Source organism: Acomys russatus, chromosome 24, assembly GCF_903995435.1.
Source record: "Acomys russatus chromosome 24, mAcoRus1.1, whole genome shotgun sequence".
Lineage (NCBI taxonomy): Eukaryota > Metazoa > Chordata > Mammalia > Rodentia > Muridae > Acomys > Acomys russatus.
Window position 1 is genome coordinate 51,451,489 of NC_067160.1, and position 24,789 is coordinate 51,476,277.

General features: G+C 53.8%; 1 protein-coding gene and 1 non-coding gene across 2 annotated transcripts in view; one reads left to right on the forward strand and one right to left on the reverse strand.

Annotated features, from left to right (window-relative positions):
• Lamc3 (laminin subunit gamma 3) overlaps window positions 1-17,157 on the reverse strand; it is a 64,219-nt gene extending 47,062 nt beyond the window's left edge. The window contains exons 1-3 of the mRNA XM_051166649.1: window positions 16,749-17,157; window positions 4,991-5,295; window positions 2,835-2,965 (exon numbers count right to left, since the gene is read on the reverse strand). Of these exons, the coding sequence (XP_051022606.1) occupies window positions 2,835-2,965; window positions 4,991-5,295; window positions 16,749-17,157 (845 nt within the window). The remainder of the gene's footprint in view (window positions 1-2,834; window positions 2,966-4,990; window positions 5,296-16,748) is intronic.
• On the forward strand, window positions 6,604-6,710 carry LOC127207797 (U6 spliceosomal RNA). The gene has a single exon (XR_007832998.1). It is a non-coding gene; the product is annotated as a U6 spliceosomal RNA (small nuclear RNA).
• Window positions 17,158-24,789: the final 7,632 nt, after the last annotated feature.

Genomic DNA, 24,789 nt, shown 5'->3' on the forward strand with positions numbered 1-24,789 from the left:
GGCCAAGGAGGACCGTTGCTCACAGGCTTGCTCCCCATGGGTTCCAGCTTTCTTTCTTTCTCTCTTTCTTTCTTTCTTTCTGGTCTTTTGTTTTGTTTTGGTTTTGGTTTTTTTGAGACAAAGTTTCTCTATGTAGCCTTGGCTGTCCTGCATTAGTAGATCACGGTGGCCAGGAGCTCAGAGAAATCCACCTGCTTCTGCCTCCAAGTGCTGGGATTAAAGGTGCGTGTACCACCACTGCCCAGCATCAGCCTGCTTCCTTCCTTCTTTCCTTCCTTCCTCTCTCTCTCTCTCTCTCTCTTTCTTTCTTTTCTTCTTTTTCTGAGACAGGGTTTCTCTGTGTAGCCCTCGCTGTCCTGGACTCACTTTGTACACCGGGCTGTCCTCAAACTCATAGAGGTCCGCCTGCCTCTGCCTTCTGAGTGCTGGGATTAAAGGTGTGTGCCACCATGCCCAGCCAGCCTTCTTTCTTATACAACTCAGGACCCAGAGGTGTCATTGTCCACAGTGGGCTGGATTCTCCCATGTCAATCATTAATGGAGGCAAAACGTCTCAGAGACTTGCCTATATGCCAGTCTGATGGAGACATTTTTTCCAGCTGAGGATTCCTCTTCCCAAATGACCTTAGCCTGTGTCTTGAAAAAATGCTAACTGACCTACACACCTGTCCTCACCAGTCTCCTGTGGCCTGCTTTGAGCAGATTGAGAAACTGAGGCCTGGGAGACTGTCCATGGTGGCCAGCTAGTAAGCAGCTATCACAGGCGGTCTCTACCTAAGCAGAGTCCCAACTCTTGGGGACTTGGGATTTAGGGTAAGTGGTCACAGGGTTGATCAGTCCTTACCGGGCTGAGGTTACCTCAGATAATTCTGCAATTGTGTCAAAAATAGCAAGAAAGAAGTGTCCCATGCAAGGGGGAAGCCTCCATGGGCAGCCCTGGGCCTATATTCCCACGGCACCTACAAGGTCAAGAGGTGTGTGAACTCGGCGAAAACAAGCAAGTGAAGCCAGGTGTGGTGGCCCACGCCTTTGATCCCAGCACTCGGGGAGGCAGAGGCAGGTGAATCTCCGTGAGCTTGAGGCCAGCCTAGTTTACAAAGGGAGTCCAGAACAGAGAAACCCTGTCTCAAAAAACAAAAACAAATAAAACAGAACCCCCCAAAACAAAACAAAACAAAAAACCCAAGCAAGTGCTTTGGGAGGTAAGCAATGTAGGGTGCTGGGTAGACACCGACCTTGTGTGGCCCCCAGTGTCGCAGATGATAAAGCAGGCTCAGGACACAACAAGGGCAGACACTAAAGGGCAGGGCTGCAAGCCAGAGCTCATCCTGGCTCCCCCAAGTCCTACCCTCTGTTCCCAGAGGGCCCAGTGCCATTCATAATTTGGGGACACAGGGATATGGTACTATTTGTTCGTGAGCTCAGGGTAGGGAGCAGCACCCCACTGCTACCAGTAGGAAAGTCCAACACCAGCCTTGGAAAGTGGTGGCCTGCTCCATCAGGGAGAGGGTGCTGTAAGCTCACAAGTCCTTCTGACCCATAGGAAGGCAGAAAGGCGCTGTCCCTTCCTGGGAGTGGCCTTCAGAGCCAGCTGTGGGGCCCAGGGTGGTTTGGGTCCCGCAGCTGGGACCCAGATGTGCTCTGGCCTGCAGCCCCTCACTGCAGACACAGCAGCTGGAGGTCATGACCATCTTTGGAGTCTTGCTGGGAGGTTTGACCTGACTTACAGTGTGTGTGTGTGTGTGTGTGTGTGTGTGTGTAGGGGGTGGGGGCTGTCATCTGGAGCTCCTCACTCATGTCCCCTGAGGTCCCTTCACACCTAGTCTTCCATGGAGCAGAAGACATCTCAAAGTGCCAGCTGCTGGGCCCAGGCTCCCAGCTTCCTGTCTCCTTCAGGTTTTGCCCGCCCCCCCCCCCCGCCGCGTGCAATCACCCCTTCCCCACCCTGCACTGCTGCACCAAGGTGTGACGAATCATATTGTCCACTTGACAGCATCTAGAATCACCTGGGAGACAGACCTCTGGGCGTGCCCATGAGCGAGTTTCTAGAGAAGGGCTAACTGATAACTGAGCAGAGAAGACCCAGCCACCCCACTGACTGGGGTCCCGGAGTGGGTAAAAAGGAGGCAGCAAGCTGGGCATCAACACTTGTCTCTCTCGGCTTCACTTGCTGCCATCACACCGTCCTGCTGTGATGGATTGGAACCCCCAAACTGTACTTTGGTGGTCTGGAACAATTCTTTCCTTAAGTTAGCTTTGTCAGGCAGTCTGCTACAGGAGCGGGGGTGGGGGATGGGGGTGGGGCGGGCACTCAACTAACAACCAGGGTTTGCCGTTCTAACAATCAGAGGCTGTCAGTGTCCTGCGGGCACCGGCCCCCCCATGATGGAGGGATGGAAGGAGCTCTGCCCAAGGCCCTGTCTCTGCCCTTACTCCAACCTCTCAGCCATCTTACACTTCAAGCCTAGCTTTCCCACTAAAGGAGGCTTCTGCCTGGACTACCCAGTGCTCCCCATCAATGGTTCTGCAGAGCTAACTCTGAGGCCATCAGTTCTGGGCCGCTTATTGAGAGCCACTGGATTCATGCCTGTCCCACCACAGGCCTTGGATAGGAACTCGCTGTCTCTTCTCTTCGCCGGTGGGGATCGCTTGTGGATGCAGAAGGGAGCCAGCAGCAAGGCCTCCAATGCAGGCAGGGCGCAGGGTCCTGTTGACTCCTCATCAGGGTCACACCAGGTACCGCAGCAGCAGCAGCTGCCCTGTGGCTCTCAGACCTGAGGGTGAGGCCTCCTCCCCTGGCCTCCACCTGGCTCTGTGCCCTGCTTGCAGCCTACCTGCCGCCCACAGAGAAGTCGGACACAGCATAGTAGTAAGATTGGAGCACCCTGGGGTCCTTGAAGATGTCATCTCCAAACGTGTTAAGCCGATCCAGAGAGATCAGGAGGTCGGTGCTGGTGACCCACTCCTGGGGAAAGGGACAGGGATGCCAATGAGCAAGGGCTCTTGGCCTGCCGCCCCCTGGGACCCGGAAAGTGGGAGTGGTCCTGGGGCTCTGACTGAGACAAATCTTGAGGACAGGCCAGGAATTAAGAGGCTTGGGTCAGTCTTGGGGCTGGGCCATTTGCTGGCTGTACAACTCAGGTGACAAGGCCCAATGCCCTGGTGCCTCTGTTTTCCCCTCTGTAAAATGCAGTTAGGTTAGTGGCTCCTCCGAGGGTGTGAGGAGGGTGGTGATGTCAAGCCCTGGGTGTGGGGCCTGACATCTGCACAGATGTGTGTGTGTGTGCGTGTGTGTTTGTATGTATATATATGTCTGTATGTGTATGTGTGTGTGTGTGTGTGTGTGTGTGTGTGTGTGTGTGTGTGTGTGTATACAGTGGCTGAGGCAGTCCATCTGAAAGCCTGGTGACCTGCCTTCCCTCCCTACTCTGCTTCCTCCTGGTAGCTGCTCACATGAAGAGGACTGGCCCCCCAGAACATGAGCCCCACAAGCCGTAGCCCCTGGGCTCTGCCTGGCACAGAGCAGACACTTGATAAATACTTGCTGATCGCGGGCTGGGTGAGCAGCTTCCCCGTGGAAGCGCGTGGTAAGGAAGTGGGGGCCGCATGTGGAGAGTGACATTTCCATCCGCCTGCTGTTATAATCAGAGGCGGCTCCGGCTGAATATTAATCAGCGTTTTAATTCAGCCCAGGAGCCCCTGGCTTAGCAATCAGGCCGTCAGGATGGAAAACGAGCTCCTGGCATAGTTGCTCCTCGCCCCAGCAGGACTCGGTCCTGAGAACCCTGTACGGCATTGAGGCTGCGGGTCCCTGTCACTCTCCAAGCCACCTGGGGCTGGGATTTGCGCTTTCAGGGTTCTGTGGAAGGCAGGTCTGACTGCGAGGTCGGGGGAAGGCTGGTGTCTACCCCCCTCCCCCCCCCCCCACTTCTTTTTCTTCTTCTTCTGACAGGGTTGCCTTCATCCCAGCAACCCGGCAACCCGGGATGGCCCTGAACTCCCAATCCTTCCATCTCCACTTCCCAAGTGCTGGAGTTACACAAGTATGCATCACCACACCCAGTCCGTATGGTGCTGGGGATAGAACCCGTGGCTTCTTCTGTGCTAGGCAAATGCCCTATCCACTGAGCTAAGCAGGTTCTTGTTTGTGGTCCTGGGGTCAAACTTAACCCTGTGCATGCTGGGCAAGCACGCAGCCTGGGGCTCTGTGTTCTCAGAAGGGCCTGCCCTGCGACATGCTGAGGCCTCCGAGGACCAGGGAGCCAAGGCCTGGGTGGGGACACAAAATGATTCACCAGTGCAAGTCCCGTGACTGGGCCACCAAGTAAAACAGGGGAGGGGGGTCTCTGAACACGTTATCCCCGCACCCCAGGCACAGCCGGGAAAAGCTAGGGGGGCTGCAGGTTGGCCGTGGATGCATGATCTTCCTGCTTCAGCATATTAAAATACTACATAAATAAAAATAAAAAAATAGCTGGGCAGCGGTGGCATACACTTTTAACCTCAGCACTTAAGAGGCAGAGAGACAGCCAGATCTCCTTGAGTTCCAGACCAGCCTGGTCTACAGAGTGAGTTCCAAGACAGCCAAGGCTATATAGAGAAACCCCATCTCAAAAAACCATAAACAATAAATAAATAAATAAAATAAAAATCAAGCCAGGCATGGTGGGCACATGCCTTTAATCCCAGCACTCAGGAGGCAGAGGCCAACCTGGTCTACAAAGGGAGTTCCAGGATAGCCAAGGCCACACAGAGAAACCCTGTCTTGAAAAACCAAATAAATAAATAATAAATAAATAAATAAATAAAAATAAAGGCCAGGCATCCACAAAAGATGGCAGGATTCTAGGGTCTAAGGCATGACAACCAGGAAGTCCCAAGGGTCTCTTAGGCCCTAGATTTGCTGGCTTGTCTGCTGTTCTCTGACCCACATCCCAGGCCTGCCCCACCCTACCCCAGACTCCTCCCTCAGGCTCTGCCGTTTCCTGACCTGTAGCACAGGGCTCTCCTCAAAGTTGTAGGCACTGGGACGGCCCTCTAGGGTGGAGAAGGCGACGTTGCCCCCGTTCAAGGGGGAGATGTCACTGAACTCAGAGGTGCAGAAAGCCACTCTCTCATCCTCACCGGGCCGCAGGTAGTGGCCCTCAGGACGGCCATAGGTCTTCTGGCAGGAGGCACTGTAGTACTGGTAGGGCTCCCAGGGGCCACTGGTGTGTGTGCGCTTGTAGATGGCAAAGCTCTCGGGACGACTGGTGTGGAACTTCAGCCTCACGTAGGTGATCTCATAGGCCTTACCTACAGTCAGGCAGATGCAAACCACCTTACGGAATGGAACCAGGTACACAGCCCCGGAATGGGGGAACACAGCCCTGGAATGGGGAAGCAGGACTGCTCCCTGGCATTGATAGCTCATGCTTGTCAGGGAAACAAGGGGAGGGCCGCTCCCAGCACTGGGGAGGCAGAGGCTGGTGGATCGCTGTGAGTTCAAGGCTAGCCTGGTCTACAAAATGAGTCTAGGACAGCCAAGGCTACACAGAGAAATCCTGTCTCGAAAAACCAACCAAACAAAAAGACAAATAAATAAAACAAAGACTGTAACACCAAGTACCCTGGAGGACGTGTGTAGGAAGTGAAGCCCCAGCTACTGGGAGAAAGGCTGAAAATGGCACTTTGGGAAGCGAGCTGGTGTCACCTCATCATGCCGAACAGGGTTGGTGTACGACCCAAGAATTCCACTCACAAGCAGATGGCCAAGAACAACACAAGAATACATGGCCCGCAAAGACTTGGATATGCGTGCCCACAGCAATACTCAGAATGGCCCAACTGCCTGCCAACCAACCCGTTGTATGTAGACTAAGCGCCCAGGGCAACAAGGAATGGAGCCCTGATGTGTGTCACCCAGCCATGGCCTGGGCCTGTGAGCGGCAATGCTGAAGCTGCTAAAACAGAAGGCGCTGCTAGCTGACCTCAGGGACGCTAAGTGCCCAGAAGCAGCCCAGCCAAAGACCGGAAGTCGGTTAGTGATATTTGGGTGTCAGGGTGAGACTTAGGGATACGTGGGAATGAGTGCTGATGGGCACAAGGATTTCTGGGGCTGACGAAGACATCCTACAGTTGACTTGATGGTGGGTACATGAGCCAGTGAGTGTAAGAATTGTGGGACTGTTTGCTTTTCTTTCTTTTCTTTTCTCCTTTCTTTCTTTTCTTTTTTCCTTTTTCTTTTCTTTTCTTTTTTTTCTTTTTCTTTTTCTTTTTTTTTTGAGACAAGGTTTCTCTGTGTAGTCCTGGCCGTCCTGGACTCACTTTGTAGACCAGGCTGGCCTCGAACTCAGAGTAATCCGCCGGCCTCTGCCTCCTGAGTGCTGGGATTAAAGGTGTGTGCCATCACGCCCAGTTTTTAATTTTATTTTCAATTGATGCATTGTATCACTGAACCGAGTCCTAGATACACATGCACGCACGTGCGCACGCGCGCGCACACACACACACACACACACACACACCAGGCAATAACAAGTCTTGGTAACAAAACAGAGGCCACCCTGTGCACTGATGATGCTAAGTTTTTCATAGTGGCAGGTGATTAGAAAAGCAAAGTCCGTGCTCGCTTCGGTAGCACATATACTAAAACTGGAACGATAAAGAGAAGATTAGCATGGCCCCTGGGCAAGGATGACACGCAAATTCGTGAAGCGTTCCATATTAAAAAAAAAAAAAAAAAAAAAAAGAGCCGGGCGTGGTGGCGCACGCCTTTAATCCCAGCGCTCGGGAGGCAGAGGCAGGCGGATCGCTGTGAGTTCGAGGCCAGCATGGTCTACAAAGCGAGTCCAGGATGGCCAAGGCTACACAGAGAAACCCTGTCTCAAAAAAAAAAAACAAAAAAACAAAACAAAAACAAAAAAAAAAAAAAAAACAAAAAAAAAAGAAAGAAAGAAGAGAAAAGTCCAGCTTTACCCCACAACTTGGCATGCCCAGTGTGACATATCCTCAAAAACCCGAGGGCAGCATCAAGGAAGATACACATGTCTCTGTGTTCACAGCACCCACTGTTCCAGACAGCCAAGGGGCAGAAATAGCCCAGTCCATGTCAAACAGATGGCCCAGCCGTGCAACAGACAGCTGTTCAGCGTGGAAAAGCCGGCCAACTTTGACCCTCAGGCCTAAAATACAGACAAGGCGTGAGGGTGTGGGGCTGGATGGAAGAAGCAAGTCACAGACAGAGCAGCACTGCAGATACGCCTTGCCTCACACGCACAGAGACAGACAGTGCAGGGTCAGGGAGGGGTGGCAGGATGCTCAGGGGCCCACAGCACCTGATCAGCAAGCACGCAGACCAGCAGTCAAGTCCCCAGCACCCATATCAAAAGTCAAGCATGCACCTGCAACCCCAGAGTAGAGTGGATGGGGGTCAGGAAAGACAAAGGCAGGCAGAACCCAAGAACTCAATGGCAGGCCAGCCCAGCCCCAAAGGCAACCTTCCAGATCAAAGAGTTCCTGTCTCAAGGCAAGGAAATGGAAAATGATAACGGAAGACATGGGTTGGAGAGATGGCTCAGCCATTAAAGGCTAGACTCACAGCCATAAAGATAGACAAAGGAAGACACCTGTTGACTTGCTCTGGCTTCCACATGGGTGAGCTAGAGAGCGCCCGCATGCGCGCGCACACACACACACACACACACACACACACACACACACACCACACACACACACATACCGTACACACAGAGGAGTGCAGTGTCTGGCAAGATGGCACAATGCTTAAGAGCACTGAGTTCCCAGCACTGGGCCACTCACAACTGCCTGTAACTGTAGTTGCAAGAGACCTGATCCCTGGCCTCCTCGGCACCTCCACTCATGTGTATACACACACACACACACACACACACACACACACACACACACACACACCCTCATAATATACATAATTAAACAGTTGCACATTTTCTAAGTGCAGTGGGGCTGCAGGGGCTGGGGAGGGAGGGGCAGCCTGGTCTGTCCCCTGAGTTGAAAGCCCTCAGTACAGCTTCAGAGAAGGAGGAATTGTGTTTGCGACCCCAAACTGCACACACTTGAAAGCCGATCCTGTCATGTGCTACGCGTACTTCACCACAACAAAAGAAAACTTTAGAGTAAATATATTGTCCTTCTGGGGCAGCAGTTTGGCGACAGGGACGAGGAGCTGCAGGGGATATTCCCAGCGTCACACAAAGAAGCCTTCGTGGGTGGGTGGAGGGTCATGGCCTGAAAGCACAAACCAATCCTCAAGGCATTTTCATAGCTTTGGGAAACCAGGAGTCTGAAGAAATAACTAAAGGGAACTGAAGGCCAGTGGTTCCCACAGTGAGCAAAGCCACTGGCAGTCCAGAGTCGAAGACACCCAGGAAAGTCAGAGTCAAAAATTGAAAGGGAAAAAGGATACAAGATGCTGTGTGGGACCCTAAAAGGAGACCCCAGCGAATAGCGCCAGGGCTGGGGGAGGCAGCACGCCTGATAAAGTGTGTGCCACACAAGTGGGAGGATCCGAGTTCGAATTCTTACATAAAGAGCTGGGTGTGTGCTGGGCGTGGTGGCACACACATTTAATCCCAGCACTCGGGAGGCAGAGGCAGGTGGATCACTGTGAGGTCGAGGCCAGCCTGGTCTACAAAGGGAGTCCAGGGCAGAGTAACCCTGTCTCGAAAAATCCAAAAAAAAAACCCAAAAAAACAAAAACCCTGGGTGTGGGGATGTGTGCCTGTAATTCCAGATACGAGGACTGGGCACAGGCCAGTCTGGCCTCACTGGCCAGCCAATGTAGCCAAATCCATGAGCTCCAAAGCCCCATAAGAGACCCTGTCTCAAGAAACCAAGCAGATGGCCACTGAGGAACACCACCCCGAGTTAACCTCTGGTGTGGCCTTCACACACACATCCACACAGGTACACACACACACAGAGAAACCATACATGGAAATAATTTGGAAAATAAAATTAGAATAGGTCCCAGGTAGGTGTGGTGGTACAGGCCTGTCATCTCGGCACTGGGGAGGTGGAGGCAGGAGAATTAGTAGTTGAAAGCCTTCCTTGGCTATACAGTGAGCTGCCTGGGACTGTCTCAGAGAAACCAAACAAAAGGCACGAGCCCTCACAGACAGACAGCCGGCTAATTGGCGAGCGTGTTTGTCCTCGGAACCCGGCACAACTGTTCCTTCTTCAGTTTCCCTGTGTTTTTCCCAATTTTCTTTCCTGAAGCTTGTTCTAATTTAAAACTGGAGAAAACCCAGTTTTACAAAACTTTTTTTTTTTTTTTTTTAAAGCAACCGCCTTGCCAGGTTCCGTTTTAAGATGTTTTCTAATGTTCCGTGGCAGCACGGTTGGCACTGAGCTGCTGAACCCTACAGAAGGGGGGGGTGCGTAGGGCCGCCCCCAGACGGGTCAGGGAGTGCCGGGCCCAGATGTGCCCAGATATGCCCACACCGGGGCAGACAAAGGTGCTGCAGCCCTGTTAAAGAGCGGGCAGTCAGACACCCTCCCGGGAAGGAGCCAGGAGACACTTCAAAGGTGGCTGGCAGGGAGGCTGCCGTGGGAAAAGGGGGGATCGCTGGGATTGCATGGAGTAAGCAGCTTCTGTGCTGGGAGACATCGTGGCTCCTTCTTTGCCAAGTCAGGAGGTGAGAGCTGCTGAGGCAACATCACAAGGGCCCAGCAGGATGGCTTGTTGGTGAGTTAATTAGAAGAGCGACTCCAGCCTGCTCTGCAAGGACGGGCAGCGGGAATGGCTGGGAAAGAAAATGGCCTCCATAGACAGTGGCAGGCATAAAACCCACAGCCACCCAGGCTCCTGTAAGTTCCATGTGCCAGTGGGGTTCCAGGGTGATGGCTTTGCTCCTAAGCTCTAGGCCACCCCGAGTACTGTTCCTTCTACCTTGAATGCTGTTTTCCCCAACTCCCTGGCTACCCCCCATGCATCTCAGCTCAGTGTTAAGCACCTACTATGTGCCAGGCACCTGCCGAGCACATGCTGCACACTATCTGAACCCTGCCCCATCCCCAGTCCCATCGTGTTATGCTCTCCATTAATGAGAAGTCCACGCCTCAGGGAGAAGAGTTGCTAACTCCACACAGAAATCAACCGGACCTCTCTTGGTCCTCAGCACCCCCCAAAACGGCTATGCAGAACTGGCTACCCGTCCGCTGGGGCTCCCTGGGGAATTCAGGGAGACGTGGCTTCTGGGAAAGGAATATAGATGCTTGCGGAGACACAGAGATGTGCTCCCAGCCTTTGATGGCTGCAGAGGCAGTGTCAGGCATGCCAAGGGCCACCTGAGCCGAGCACCAGGATGCTAAGACACATCTACCCTACCAGCTGGGACATGAAGCCTGCTCGTGCACAGGACTGCCAAAAACCACACTGGCCTATGTCTGGCGCTGACCTGGTGGGTAGGCCAGGTTTATTTTGAGAGGATGGAAACAAAACAAACTTTAATCACAGCCATCTGGGGATCGCGGAGGCGTGGGGCGGGGGTGGCGCCAGAGTGGGCAGTAAGATTTGAGCTGAAACACATGGTCAGGCCAGACCGATACCCTCTGCCCGGAGCCACTTGCCGTGTGAGAGCAATCCCAGGCCCTGACACCCACTCTCAAGTCTTTCATCTCCCAAGCTCACTCTTGGAAGCCCTGGGCATTCTGAATCCCTCTAAGATCATAACCCACAAGCCATAGGAACCAGATTGAACCAGGCCTGCCCCCCCCATACCAGCCCTCCCACCTCTGTGCCACACCTAACACAGTTAAGATGGTCAAGTCTCTAGCCTGGCAGAGGAAACTGGTTTTCTCTGATTGGTGATTGCTTATGCTTTGTGTCAAGATCATTCTGAGGTCCGGTTTCAGCTGTGATCACTGGAGTCTTCAGAATAGGAGTTTGCAAAGACGGGGGTGGGGTGGGGGGAGCACTCTGGACCACCACAGCCAGCCATAAATAAACATATGCAATAAACAGAGGAAGGGTGGAGAAAGAGTGATTGAACACAGTGGCAAACAGTTTTGAGGCTGGAGAGGACATTTGCTTTGAGAAATATTCCTAAGTACATGGAAAGATGGAGGGAGCGTTTTCTTTTTAAAATGTACATAAGTTGGGCGTGGTGGTGACGCATACCTTTAATCCCAGGGAGGCAGAGGCAGGCGGATCACTGTGAGTCCGAGGCCAGCCTGGTCTACAAAGTGAGTCTAGGACAGCCAAGGCTACACAGAGAGACCCTGTCTCAAAAAACAAAACAAAACAAAAAATAAAAAATAAAATGTACATAAAATAAAATATACAATTATAGCCACTTTCGACTCTGCAGTCCATAGTATTAGCACATTCACACTGTTGTGTGACACTGTCCACCTTCAGGCTCCTGCAACTTCCCAAACTGAAAGTTTGTCCTCTTAAGCATTTACTTTCGAGCCCCCGCCCCAGCCCCCAGTAGCCCCATTCCACTCTCTGCCTCTATGCATTTGACAGCTCAGGAACCTTCTAGAAGCAGAACCATGAAGTACTTGTCCCCTCGTGACTAGCTAATAGCCTCAGTGTTCACTCCTGTTGTAGCCTGCATCCCTTGGCTTCGTTTCTGGGCCAACACCGCACAGTGCAGCTGGTCCCCACACTGCAGAGCTGCTGCCGCCATCTAGGGCTCAGGTGGGAAGCTGGGCCCAGGTGAGCGATGGCTTTGGGAAAGGGATCATCTTAGAGGTGGCACATAATTCCAGCAGATGAAATCAGGGCATGAGATGGGGTAGGGCTTGCCCAGGAAGGGCCAGGGCCGGGCCAGGAGGAGGCTCTGTTTGAGAACACTGTCTCTGGAAAGGCCAGCCTTCACTCACCATCCCCCTGCTTGTCCACTCCCCTGCTCCCGCTTAATACACTGGATACATCAAAGGCCTGACTTTTCTCTTACTAACTGGGTGGTTCAGTGCCTCAGTTTCCCCGTTTGCAAAATGAGAATAGTGATTAGAGGGCTAAGGGACCAGACATCTGCAAGGCTCTTGAACAGCAGCCACTGTTTAGCCGTTCTGTGCACTCGCTCACTGACATTGAGCGGCAAGGGTAAGCCTGAGCAGGGGCCTGGTGCTGGGTGCGGAGCGAGCTGTGAGAACAAGGCCCCTCATCCACTCCGTGGCAGCTCAGAGCTGGGGATGGTAACCCACAGGGCCAAGGCACGAGTGCAGGTTAGCGCAGGCCTGGCAGGAAGCTCCTGGGGCGGGGGGGGGGGGGCGCTTGGCACAGCACTCTAAGCAGGTTCTCCGGCCACATCCCTGGGGGCTTGGGTACCAGAAGTTGAAGCAAGTACATAAGCTGTCAGAAGGGAAGGGGTTTACATCAAGGAGAGGGCGGTGTTCATAGTCACAACAGGTTAGGTGGAAAGAGATTGTGGAGGCCGGGAGGCCACTTAGTCCCCTCCCCTGCTGCAGGACACTCCACCTTTGCAACTCCTAGACCACTGTGGGAGGCCCTGAGGAGTGGGGACAAGGCCATCTGGGCCCAGGGCCACTTCTGTGGGTGGAGGGAGGCTAGCCAAGACCACTGCCTTGACTCTTGACCTGCCTGAGCCTAGCGTTCCAGCCAAATCCCCCAGGGAGGTGGAGGGAGGACCATGTCCCCAAGTTCTGGCCCTAGCCAAGGCAAACAAACCGCCCACTCCACAGGAAGGCACAACTGAGCCAGCCGAGGCTCAGGAGACTTGGGGGGTCCTGGGGTTCCTGCCGTATCTCTGGGCCATCTAGACTTGGGGGGGGGCTCCAGCTCTATGGGGCTGCCTCCATCTTCTCCCTCAGGCCTGGAGCGCTCTGGCTTCTTCTGGAGACTCTTAGCATCTTTAGGCCTTGAAAGGCCAGTGCTGACCCCCACCCTCCCACACACACCAGAGGCTTCAATCCCCATGCTCACATGCTCATCCTCTTCCCCCACCCCCACTCTGTTTATCTACACAAGGGTTTCTCTGTGTAGCCTTGGCTGTCCTGGGGACTCTCTTTGTAGACCAGGCGGACCTCGAACTCACAGAGATCCCCCTGCCCCTGACTCCCGAGTGCTGGGATTACAGGCATGGACCATGCCTAGCTCCCATGTGTATTCTCAGAGCTCAGATTGCCCCCGCGTTGTCTTATGGCTGGCCTGCAGTCCTGAGGATAGCTGTATTTTGTGTGTGTGTGTGGGGTGGGGGTTGGAGACAGGGTTTCTCTGTGTAGCCCTGGCTGTCCTGGAACTCACTCTGTAGACCAGGCTAGCTTCGAACTCAAGATCTGCCTGCCTCTGCCTCCTGAGTGCTGGGCTTAAAAGCGGGGGCCACCACTGCCCCACCAAAGCTATATTCTCTGGCCAAGAGCCAAGGTCTTAGGCTCCTTACGTATTGGGCAGGTGGGTGTTGGGGGCCAATCCTGCTGCTTCACCCTGCATTTAGGGACTTGGAACCCAGCAGTGTCTTTCTATGGTCCTGGGAGAGTCCTAAAAATCCATGACAAGGACATCCAGAGCCACTGCACCTTCTAGGATGGAGGTGCAGACCTGACCCATTTACTCTCTGTCCTAAGTGCACACAGTGAAGCCCTATTTGACCCTGAACAACTGACTATATCATCAGAGCCTCAGTTTCCCCATATGTGAAGAATAAATTGCACCAGGCTAGCTGGGCCGTGTTGGCGCACGCCTTTGATCCAAGAGGCAGCACTCGGGAGGCAGAGGCAGGTGGATCTCTGTGCCAGCCTAGTTGACAAAGTGAATTCCAGGACAGCCGAGGGTGTTACACAGAGGAACCCTGTCTCAAAAAATAAAAATAAAAATAAAAATAAAAATTCCTCCAGGCTGAGATGCTAGCCAGAGTGTCCTCAGTGCTGGCACAGTCACTAACTGGTCCTTGAACAGTCTGTCACCCCACGGCCCTCTATTTCCTCCTCTCCTTTCTCACCCCTCGCCCCAGCCCTGCTGGTTTCTCCAGGCCTCCAAGAGCAGAGAAGCGGAGAAGTGCCTGCCCCACCAGCCCCGCTGTGGCCTTTCATCCCAGGCAGGAAGGCCTGGCTCTACAGCAGCTGCGGGATAGGATTTAGACCAGATGTCAGGAGCTGCGGGGAGCTGGGAACGCGGTGACCTCCATCCCAGGATGACCTCTGGCCTTCTCTTCTCCCGCTCCTCACCCCCACCCCCCCAGGGGACTCTGGCCAGAGCTGCCTCCCAAGAGCCTTCATGAAAGGGGAGGGGGGACCCAGCAAACAGGACCGAGGGGCCGTTAACCAGCCTGCCTCAGCTAACAGCAGGGGCATTCTAGACTTCTACCTAAGTCCATGACTTCGCTGCAGCAAAGCAAAGACACCCCAGCTCCCAAATGAGCCAGCACAACAGGGACTTGGCTTGGGGTGTCTTTTGGAAATGAGGGGGGGGAGGGGAAGCCCTTAATCCCTGGTACAGAGCCGACCCACAGGGCTCAACCCTCACCCAGAGCTTCCTGCTCATCCATGAAGACCCTGCAGACTCCAACCAGAACCCCTGTGGTTGCATTACTGCCCTCAGAGGCAGCAGGCTTTTTTGGGGGGAGGGGGAGGGGACAGGGTCTCAAGTAGCCAAGGCTAGCCTAAAGCTGTTGATTCTGCTATCTCTAGCTCCTGAGTTCCGTCAGTTTGCTTAGTGCTGGGGATTGACCCTAAGGCCTGTGCGTGGTAGGGAAACACTCTACCAACGGGACTGCTTCCCCACCCACCCCCGACCCTTGTCCCCACTGTACAGGCAGGGAAACTGAGGTGCAGAGCGCAGAGCCCGACTTCCTAGTAAATGGTTCTGCTATGGCTGAGCCCAAAGTCCTGTTGCATGACCACGACCCTCTCCTGCTTTCTGAACCAGCAAGAGAACTCTGAGCTGGCCCAGTGCCCAGGATGCTGTGTGGCCCTGTCACTCACTCACTCACTCATTCATTCATTCATCACTCCTGGTACAAGCTCCTCTGTGCCTCACGCATGTGTGAGCATGTGGTGTCTTCACTCATATCCAGAGCCCAGGATCCGTGGAGGCCCAGAGGCTACTTGCCGAAGCACATGAGGGTCGCAGGAGGATTCATGAGGCATAGCGCCAGCGCTGCTGCGTGAACAGGGCTGCTCACTCCGACCCCACCCTCCTAGTGCCCGAGGCCCGAGCCCCCTCCTTGGCATCTGTATTTCATGGGCTCGTCTGACAGCCTTTGTTAGGGAACACTGTGTATCCTTCCCTGCCCCCAGATTCCTCCCATGGCCTTGGGGTCTTGCCAGCCCCCCATTCCCTCCCCCCATCAGCCAACTCCCCTTGCTTCCTACTTCCTGTTTGGGCAGACCCCACTCCATCCCAAGTTCCACCCCCTGCCCCTGGGAACTGCGTTTGGGATGCAAAGGGAATGTGCCTCTCCTGTGGTGCTGAAAGGGTTAAATACCCCACCCCACCGCCACCCCCGTGCACCCACCTCCCTTTTCTGAGGACAAGGCCGTTTGCTAGTCCTTTTCAGCGCGCTGCCACCCATGTCTAGGAAGGACCAGCTTGGTCGTGGGTGGCACAGCGCATGCTGAGTTCATCTTCCGACCTCCATTACATAGGAATGTCGTCTGCGTTCTGACTGTTGTTTAGCAGCTGTGTGTCTATGCAGGAAACACTTGACCTCTCTGAGCCTCCATCATCTGTTATCCAAGCTGGGCTCCTGGTGTGCATTGGAACCCGGCCCTTCTAGAGGTCTACTGAGGATGCCCTTATCTCAGGGGAGAGCGCCTACCTAGCTGGCTTCGTCCTGTGCCTGTAGGCTGTTCTCAGATGAGATTCCTGCAGCAAAATGTATGCATCTTGGCTCTTACTAGGAAACAGAGTCTGTAAATAGCCTCCGGTCACGTTTAGTGCCAAAATGGGTTATGAAAATACCAAATCCAAGCTGGGCGTGGTGGCGCACGCCTTTAATCGCAGCACTCGGGAGGCAGAGGCAGGTGAATCTCTGTGAGTTCCAGGCCAACCTGGTCTACAGAGCGAGTCCAGGACAGCCAAGGCTATACAGAGAGACCCTGTCTCAAAAAAAAAAAAAAAAAAAAAAAGGAAAAAAAGAAAAGAAAAAGAAAGGAAGAAAAAGAAAAGAAAATACCAAATCCAAGTTACCAAAACTTTGGAAGGTTTTCAGTGTCCAGGACATAGCAAGGAACCCAAGGAGGACACTGGCCTCATCTGGACTTGGAGTGGGCAGAGAACATTCCAGCTTCAGGGTAGAAGTGAGGCCCTGGGTTCCCAGCCCAGTGGCCTAATGCTTCCACGCCTTGGCTCAGGCTGGGTGGCACAACCATGGGCAAAGCAGAGGGGCAGCGTCAAATGCCCAGACTGGCGATCCACTGTCTTGCCCAAAGTGCTACACTTTCGTGTTTGGTGACAACTTCCCCAACTCCCATTTTCAGACGGCTGACAACCTCAGAGGTCCACTGGGCCTTTGAAACTGACCAGAGTACCAGTCTCAGAGGATGGACCGGGTCATCATTGGGGTGTCACCTACTCCTTCCCTAACAGTTCTCCCTGAGAAGTGTTGCTATACCCAGTTCCACAGCTCTGCAAAAGCTGACAGGGGCTTTCTGCTCCCCCAAACCTGTAGGGGTGCCCTTCAAGATGGTCTCTTGTTATCCAGAGGCCGCAGGTTCTAACCCTTACCTGGATCCTGCAGCCTGCCCCGGGGTGCACAACCCACCTCCTCTGCCCGGTCCTCCATGGCCTGGAGACAAGGTGACAAGGGACGAATGCTTACCTAGGCGCAGAGTAAGGTTAACCGAGGTAGGGTACTGCACCCCGAAAGCCATGGATGGGCTCTGCCACCAGGTGCTGTCATCGGGGCTGTGGAAGTCTGTGAGGTAGGAGGCGTCGTGGCGTTGCTGGGGGTTGGCATCGTCGCAGCGCTGGCACTGTGGCCCCGCACCTGGTGCCCCCACGTGTGGACAGAAGTCTTCGGGGGGCCGTCCGCACGTGTGTGAAGCCTCAGCGCGTCGGCCGAACGCTGCATTCTCGAACTCAGGCAGACAGCGCTGTGCGCGCCCCGCGCCGTCGTAGCAAAAGCCCATGCCCGCGCCCACGGCACAGTGCGCCTCTAGCATCACCAAGGCCATCAGCGCCATCGACGCCAAGGTTGCCAGGAGGGACAGGACTCCGGACGCAGCCATGGCCAGCGACCCGCTCCACACGGCGCCCAGAACCACTCTGCGCTCCAATCTGCTCTCGGACCGTCTGTGCTCCACTGGCCCCCCCCCGCACTGCCCCCGGCAGCCCTCCCCTGCAGGCGGAACCCGACGGCAGCATCTGAGGGCGGGACCCACGCAGGCGACACCCACCGTCTGAGCTCCGTTCCTTCGTGCTCACCCCCACCTGCTGGACGTGCCCGGGAGTGCCTGCTTGTTTGGGCTGAGCCTAGTCTGTGAGCTTGACCAGAGAGCAAGGCAAAATAAGCTTGCTAGAGACACTTCTATAGAAACCGCGTTTCTCCACCAAAAGTGTTGTGGCTCCTGGCTTCTTTCCTTCCACAGTGGATATTTTTACCTGGGATTTACCAAGGGGCCTCCCCTTTACTCCACCAAGCTAATGTCCTTCCCACAGCAGTTTCAGGCCCTTATAGACAGAAAAAACCAAAATGACCCCATGGCGGGGACACACCCCCTGAGCTGGACACTGTCAGACCCACAAGGCCCAGGGTGGATCGGTCCAGGAGGGGTCCAACACTGTCTGAAAGTTAGGGTCAGGATTAGGGAAGCAGTTTTCTTGGGGTCAGGCACAGGTGGCCCAGAGCACTTGACAAACTGTGGTGAGCAGCCTTTTGCTGCCCCTTGTGCCTCCTCCCTCACACTGTTAGATACAGGGACCACAGGGGCTCCTCAGGTGAACAGCTCGTGGAAGGGCAAAGGGCCAAGTTCGGGTCATGAGCGTGTCAACTCAGTGTGTAACTATAGGATAAAAAATGGACTGGTGCTGCCCTTCGCCTCACACTGGGATGGGTGCGTGGGCTGGTCCCACAGGGAGCGGTGAGCTGGAGACAGACAGTGATGCAGAAGTGACAAGCTGAGGAGGTGTTCTTTGCCCGTGGCTGCAGAGCAGACTCCCCCAGCACACCCCTAATGACTCGCAGTCAAGGACTCAGCTTGGGTGAGGTCCTTAGTTACTGTTCCAGTTGAACTAGGAGGCTTTTGTTGGTTGGCTTGAGAGACTAAGTAGGTGAGGGTTCTATGCTACATGACACAGAAGCCATTAGCCATGTAATATTTGGGCCCCTTCTGTACCACCCATGTGTGTGTGGCAGAGCCCTCACCCACTACTTCTCCCATCTGCCTTTGCAGCTGGGCTCCCCAGGGCTGTCTTCTGCCCTTCTGCCTGATGGGTACACATGAGGTCCCACAGAAAGGAGACGTTGTCTCATGTGTCTCACCTCTATAGCCCGTATTGAGGCCCCTGTGTGCTAACCATAGTCCTAATGGCTTACACACACACACACACACACACACACACACACACACACACACACACACATGCACACACACAAGCCCACACGCATGCGCACACATGCCCACACACACATGCTTGCACACACATGCACACACTCCTGCACACACACAAGCCCTCATGTGCGAGCAAGCGCGCGCACACACACACCCACCAGCTGTAGTCAGGGCCAGCAGAGGTGGCTGTACTGTAGTGGCGGCATCTTCCCTCTGGGAAGTGTTCTTTTTTGTTGTTGTTGTTAATTTATTTCCAATCACAGGCCCCTCCCTCCTCTCCTCCCAGTCCCACCCCCCCACTCATTTCCCCCTTCCCCCCAGTCCCACCCTCCCACTCATTTCCCCCTTCCCCCCTTTCCTTGTAGGCAGGGTAATTTTGGGGATGAAGGCTTTGTGGGTGGGTTGGTGTCCCCCTCCCTTCACTGGAAGTTCTGCCTGGCTATAGGAGGTAGCCACTTCAAGTTGTAGTGAAAAGCAACAGAAGTAAAACCTCGTGGTATTGGCATTAAAAACAGACAGGTTGATCAGTGGACCTGGAAATAAACCCACACACCCATGGACACTTGATTTTGTGTGTGTGTGTGTGTGTGACCAAAAAGCCAGCTCGGTGATGGTGGTGGCGCACGTCTTTAATCCCAACACTCGAGAGGCAAAGGCAGGTGGATCCCTTTGAGTTCGAGGACAGCCTGGTCTACAATGCGAGTCCAGGACAGCCAAGGCTACACAGAGAAAGCCTGTCTCAAAAAACCAACAACCAACCAAAAAACAGACCAAAAAGCCAAACCCATACAACGGAGAACAAATAGCAACTTCAAGAAATAATGCTGGTCTAACTGGATGTCTACATGTAGAAAAGTTCAAGTGGATCAAGACATCAACATAAAAGCAGATACATTAAATCTATTGGAAGAAAAAGTGGGGAGGGGCCTTGAACTCATTGGCACAGTAGACAGCTTCCTGAACAGAACACCAATATCTCAGGCTCTAAGGTCAACAATTAATAAATGGGACCTCATGAAGTAGAAAAGCTTCTGCTAGGCACAGGACCCTGTCAAAAGAACAAAACAACAGCCTACAGACTGGGAAAAGATCTTCATCAACCCTACATCTGACAAAGGGCTAATATCCAAAATATATAAAGAACACAAGAAATTAAATGCCAACAAACCAGATAATCTAACTAAAAATAGGGTACAGAGCTAAACCGAGAATTCTTAACAGAAGAATCTCTAATGGCTGAGATACACTTAAAGAAAAACGCAATGTCTTAGTCATCAGGGAAATGCAAATCAAAATGACTCCAAGATTCCATCTTACACCCCTCCGAATGCCTAGGATCAAAAACTCAGGTGACAGCACATGCTGGCGAGGATGGGGAGCAAGGGGACACCCCCCCATCGCTGGTGGGAGTGCAAACTTGTACAACCACTTTGGAAATTAATCTGGAGGTTTCTCAGAGAATTGGGAATAGTCCTACCTCAAGGCCCAGTTATAACACTCCTGGATACATACCCCAAAAGACTTTGCACCATACCACAAAGATGCTTGCCTAACTATGTTCATAGCAGCTTTATTCGTAATAGCCTGAAACTGGGGGTGGAGTGGGGTGGGGAACAAAAACAAAAAAAACAAAAAACAAAAAAACAAAAAAAACCAAAAAACAGATGTTCTTCAACCAAAGAATGGATAAAGAAATAGTGGTACATTTACACAATGGAATATTATTCAGCTATTAAAAATAAGGAAATCATGAAATGTACAGGCAAATGGCTGGAGATAGAAAATATTATCCCGAGTGAGGTAACCCAGACCCAGAAGGACACACATGGTATGTACCCATGTATAAGTTGATATTAGCCATATCCACTTATGTCTTGAGGGCTTTACATATTTTGGACACTCACCCAGGTGACCCTGTAGGGCTGGTGAAGACATTTTCCCATTCTGCCAGCTGCTGTTTTGTCCTATTGACAGTGTCCTTTGCCTTGTGGCCGTACAGGATAACCGGTCTGCAGCCCACAGACCCACAGGAGGTAAACGGCAAGGAGGGCCCGAGGGAGGATGCTTGAATCTCCCTCAGAAGGGAAAATAAAGTAGACGACGGAAGTGGATGAAGAGAGAGAACTGGGTGGGAGAGGGGGGTGGGAAAGTGGACCGAGGGTGGGGATTGGGTGCTGGGAGATCAGGAGGTGGGAGGGTTGGTAGAGAGAAAGGAAACCGATGCGGGAGGCCTCTCTGGAACAATCTGAAGGCTCGCGACAGGGCAGGTCCTGAGAGGATACGGGGTGCTTCTAGCTGAGACTCCTAGCAGCAGAGGATGTGAAGACTGAAGTGGCAGCAGGGCTCTATGCGGCAGCCCCTAAAGTCCCCCCCCCCAAGCTTCCCCTGAGCACATAAGGCCCCGCCAGAAGTTTCAAAGCATTGGCGCAACATGTGCAGGCCCAGATCACGGAAAATGAAGATTATAATGAAGCCAAGAGCCCGTGCTCTATCCACAAGCCACTAAGAAATAGCTCCATGACCCTGCAAGGCTGGCCAGTCTGGGCTCTGGCAAGCAGCGCCTTCTTGGTCCACCCTCACTGTACCTGGGCAGGGGAGTGCAAATGTCTCACAGCCCAGTGAGAGGAATTCTGCTTGTCACATGTTAGCTACTAACGAGGGGGCTGGCCAGTCAGCCACAGCAGATGGCACACAGTGGTGGGACTCTAGGGTGGGGGTGGGGGGGTGAGGGTGGGGGTGGAGGAGCTGTGGCCAGTTGCACGTGGTCAGAGTGGGATTCCTAAAAGATGTTAGGTTGGGCAGGATGATCAGGGAGCCAGTTGAGGCCTAAGAAACAGCCCATCATGTTGGGGTGGAGAGCAGGGCCAGGGTAGGGTTGGTGGCCTTGGGTGGGATGGAACCAGTCTCATGTCATGAACTTGTCTTTGTCCTGTACAGGGACTTCAGGCTGGGTACTCTCAGAGGGCAAGAGCCAAGCGTGCTTCACCCTGGTATCCCCAAGACCTGGCTCCCAGCGGCATCCAGGCTAGGATGTTTGTGGAATGCACAGCACTCCAGGCTGATTTTGGCCCCTGGGCCGGAGATGTCCCTTTCAGGGCCAGCTGGATGGTGACCAACTGAGCCAGCATCCCTGAAAGTCCATCCAGCCTTGGCCAGTGACTTCAGTGAGGGTCCCAAGGTACCTGGCTTCTCTTTTTCTCTCCTTGAGTCCCCAAGGTGTACAGTGTCAGCCACCAGGTGGCGACATTGGCTGCAGTTCAGGGACCGGCCTCTCTTGCCCTCTAGAGGCCAAGAACATGGTGGCCCATGTTTGGCTACTGTGTGGGGTTGACGGGATAAGGAGGCTGAGATAAGAACGAAGTCCACAGAGGCTTGCCTGCCTCACCCCACAAACTGTTCCCCCATTATCTTCCAGACCTGTCCCCTGCCACCTGCGTCCCAGAAGGTAAGGCCATATAGTCTGGTGGGATTGCCCAACTCGAGGAAGCCTCAGAGAAAGGAGTGACTCCCAGGAACACACAGCAGGAGGGGGGCAGTCAGGTCTCAAACTGCCTGTGGGACCCCAGCCATCTATCAAGGACACACCATCCAACACACACACACATACACACACACACATACACACACACACACACATACACACACACATGTCTACACCCACTATCCAGGACAGATGCTTGCTCTTACACTCATCAATCTTGGGGAGTCTCTGTCCAGTCAGATGGGTGGGTACCTATGTTTCAGGCTCCGTAGGGATAACACTAGGTGAGGTGCACCAGGTGGCTTTCACCTTTTCCTCCTGTGAGGGCTTTGTGGTTGACAGTCACCTAACCCCCCCTAAGTCTTGGGATCCAAGATAATAACCCTGTAAAATCATTGGGGTCTGGGTCCAATTGTCTGGCCTGCAGCTCAGAAGTGGAGTGTTTAAGATGTTTCAGAGGAGTAAGAGACCAAGCTCTTCCCTTACATGTGCTTTGGGAAGGGCACAGGATCCAGTGTGCCCCTAAGGCACAGGGGTATCTGTGCACCCCAACGACTTAGGACTCTCAGATATAGGTAACTAAATGACAATGAATCATCTGTACCAGCTGGAAAGCGCAATGCTGGGCCTTGAGAGGGCAGGGCCACCTGTCCTTCAAGGAGCCTGCACCCCTCCCATTTCACTGCATTCAGGGTTCACTCACACATTCAACATTCTGGGGGTGGGCTGAGGGTCTACCCTGTGCCACTCTGTGGTCTACCCTGTGCCATTCTGTTAAGATGAGGCCTAGAAGGGCCGCAGGGTGCCTCAGTAGCAGAACAGCTGCCGAGCATGCACAGACCCAGAGTTCCAACACTGCAAGAAAATACAAGGCAAGAGAGGCTCTGAGGAGGGCCTACCACTGTAGCCCAGTGTCTGTCCCCTGAAGCCGGGACCCCCAGCAGTGTCACCCCAAACCCACAGAAGCTCCAGGCCACATGGTCTATCTCTCTCTAGCCTGGAGCTTTCTGGCACAATCTCTGAGGCTTGTGTGACCTGCTTTGAAAAGTCCCCCACCCCCATCTCCACCCCATGTGCACATGACCCTGCAAGGCACCCAGTTCCCAGTTCACTGTCACATGGCCTGCTGGCTTTGAACCCTGTCCTTTTTCAGGAGAAGTTTGCCTAGGATCTCTCTGGGAGCAGCAACCTTGGAGGGCAAGGGACAATGTGAACAGGGCCCCTACACCTTAAGGAGCAGGGACTGGGAGGGACAAAAAGATGAGGGTCCAGGGAGCAAGGAAGGTGAGGCTGGATTGGCGAGGGCACCGAATGAGACAGGTAGGGCTCTGGTCCAGGTAAGGGTGGTGACAGATAGCCACGCAAGGTTCTGAAGTGACAGCACCACACCTGCACCAGCTCCAAGCTAGACAGGGGTGACATCCCAGCATGGAGGTGGTGACAGGTGGGTTCAGACCTACCTGCCTGTCGGGGCTCGGGTGCCTGCACAGTGTTCAGGCCTTCTGTTTGGGCTCCCCTCCCACAGACCACCTATCAAGGGTTAAAACCTTCCAGGCAAGGAGGGAGCGAAGCCTCCGTTGCTCTGATTTGCTTAATGAACGTTAATTAAGGAGACAGAAGATAGCTGATTCCACCAGGACAGAGATGAAAGGCCCGTTAATTAAATCTAGGGAGATGCAGGAAGACTGATCCCTCCTGACAGGGCTCAGAGTCCAGCACCCCAGAGGGGACAATGCTCAACGCTCTGCAGCCCAGCCTAGGGTCCCATCCTGGGTGCCCCAGGAAGAGTCCCGGGTTAGGCCCTGACACTCTGTCCCCACCTCAGTTTCATGCACAATGAATGCCCTGCTTAGCTCCAAGCCTCTACCCACATACCTGCACCTCAGTTGTCCCTTCTGTTAAGTGGGGTGCCACTTGCTTTGCATGCAACCCCAAGAGCAGGGTGGGGAAGAACTGGGGTCTGCCATGGACTTGGATATGGGGTGGGGGGACCCCTACAAGGCACCACCCTGCTCGGCAGCAACAAGGTGGAAACCCAGGTGCATACTGCAAGGCTGCAGCCTTTCTGCTTTGCTCTGATGCAGTCACTCACTTCTCCAGTGACGTTGCCACCCTCCCTGGAAAATCAAGTCAACGAGGAGACAGTGACCTCGGAAGCAATCAGACAAATTCAATGCCTGTGTCTGCTGAGGAGCCTGGAGGAGCTTCCAGAGAGACCCTGGGGACAGGGCAATCAGGGAGGCTTCCTGCAGGAGGTGTCAGCCTGGCAGAGTTCTGTCATATGGGGGGGAGTGGTAACATGGAGAGGCCAGGGTCAGACAGATAGGAGTGGACAGGGTCCTCCAGCTGTCACTCCTGGGAGCATCTCCTCACAGGGAGGTAACACTGTCAGACAGGCAGAGGGACAGGCTTGTCCTGAGGGCATGTCACCACCCAGACCAGCAATTGTCTCAGCTCCTGTCCTGCACTCAGCCATGTGAGGCCCCCATGTGGGATGAGTCAGCTGAGGGTCCCAGTATGATGAGGAAGGTACTCCTGAGGGTACAGAGGCCTCGGCTGGATTCAGAGGGCCAAGGGCTGAGCAGTCATGGAAATGTCCATGTACTTGGGGGGAAGGACCTGGAGAAAGAATAAGAACACAGTAATTTAACTAGGAGTTATGTGTCAGTTCTGTCAGTAAGGGTAAAGAAGAGGTACCTGGCCTGGTCTGGAGAGGTCAAGAGGGCTTCCTGGAGGGTGAAGCCTCCGCTGTGACCTGGGAAGGTGGGAGGCTGGTGGAAGAGCATCCAGGCGGAAGGAACAGCAGGTGAGAGGCTCAGAAGTAAGAG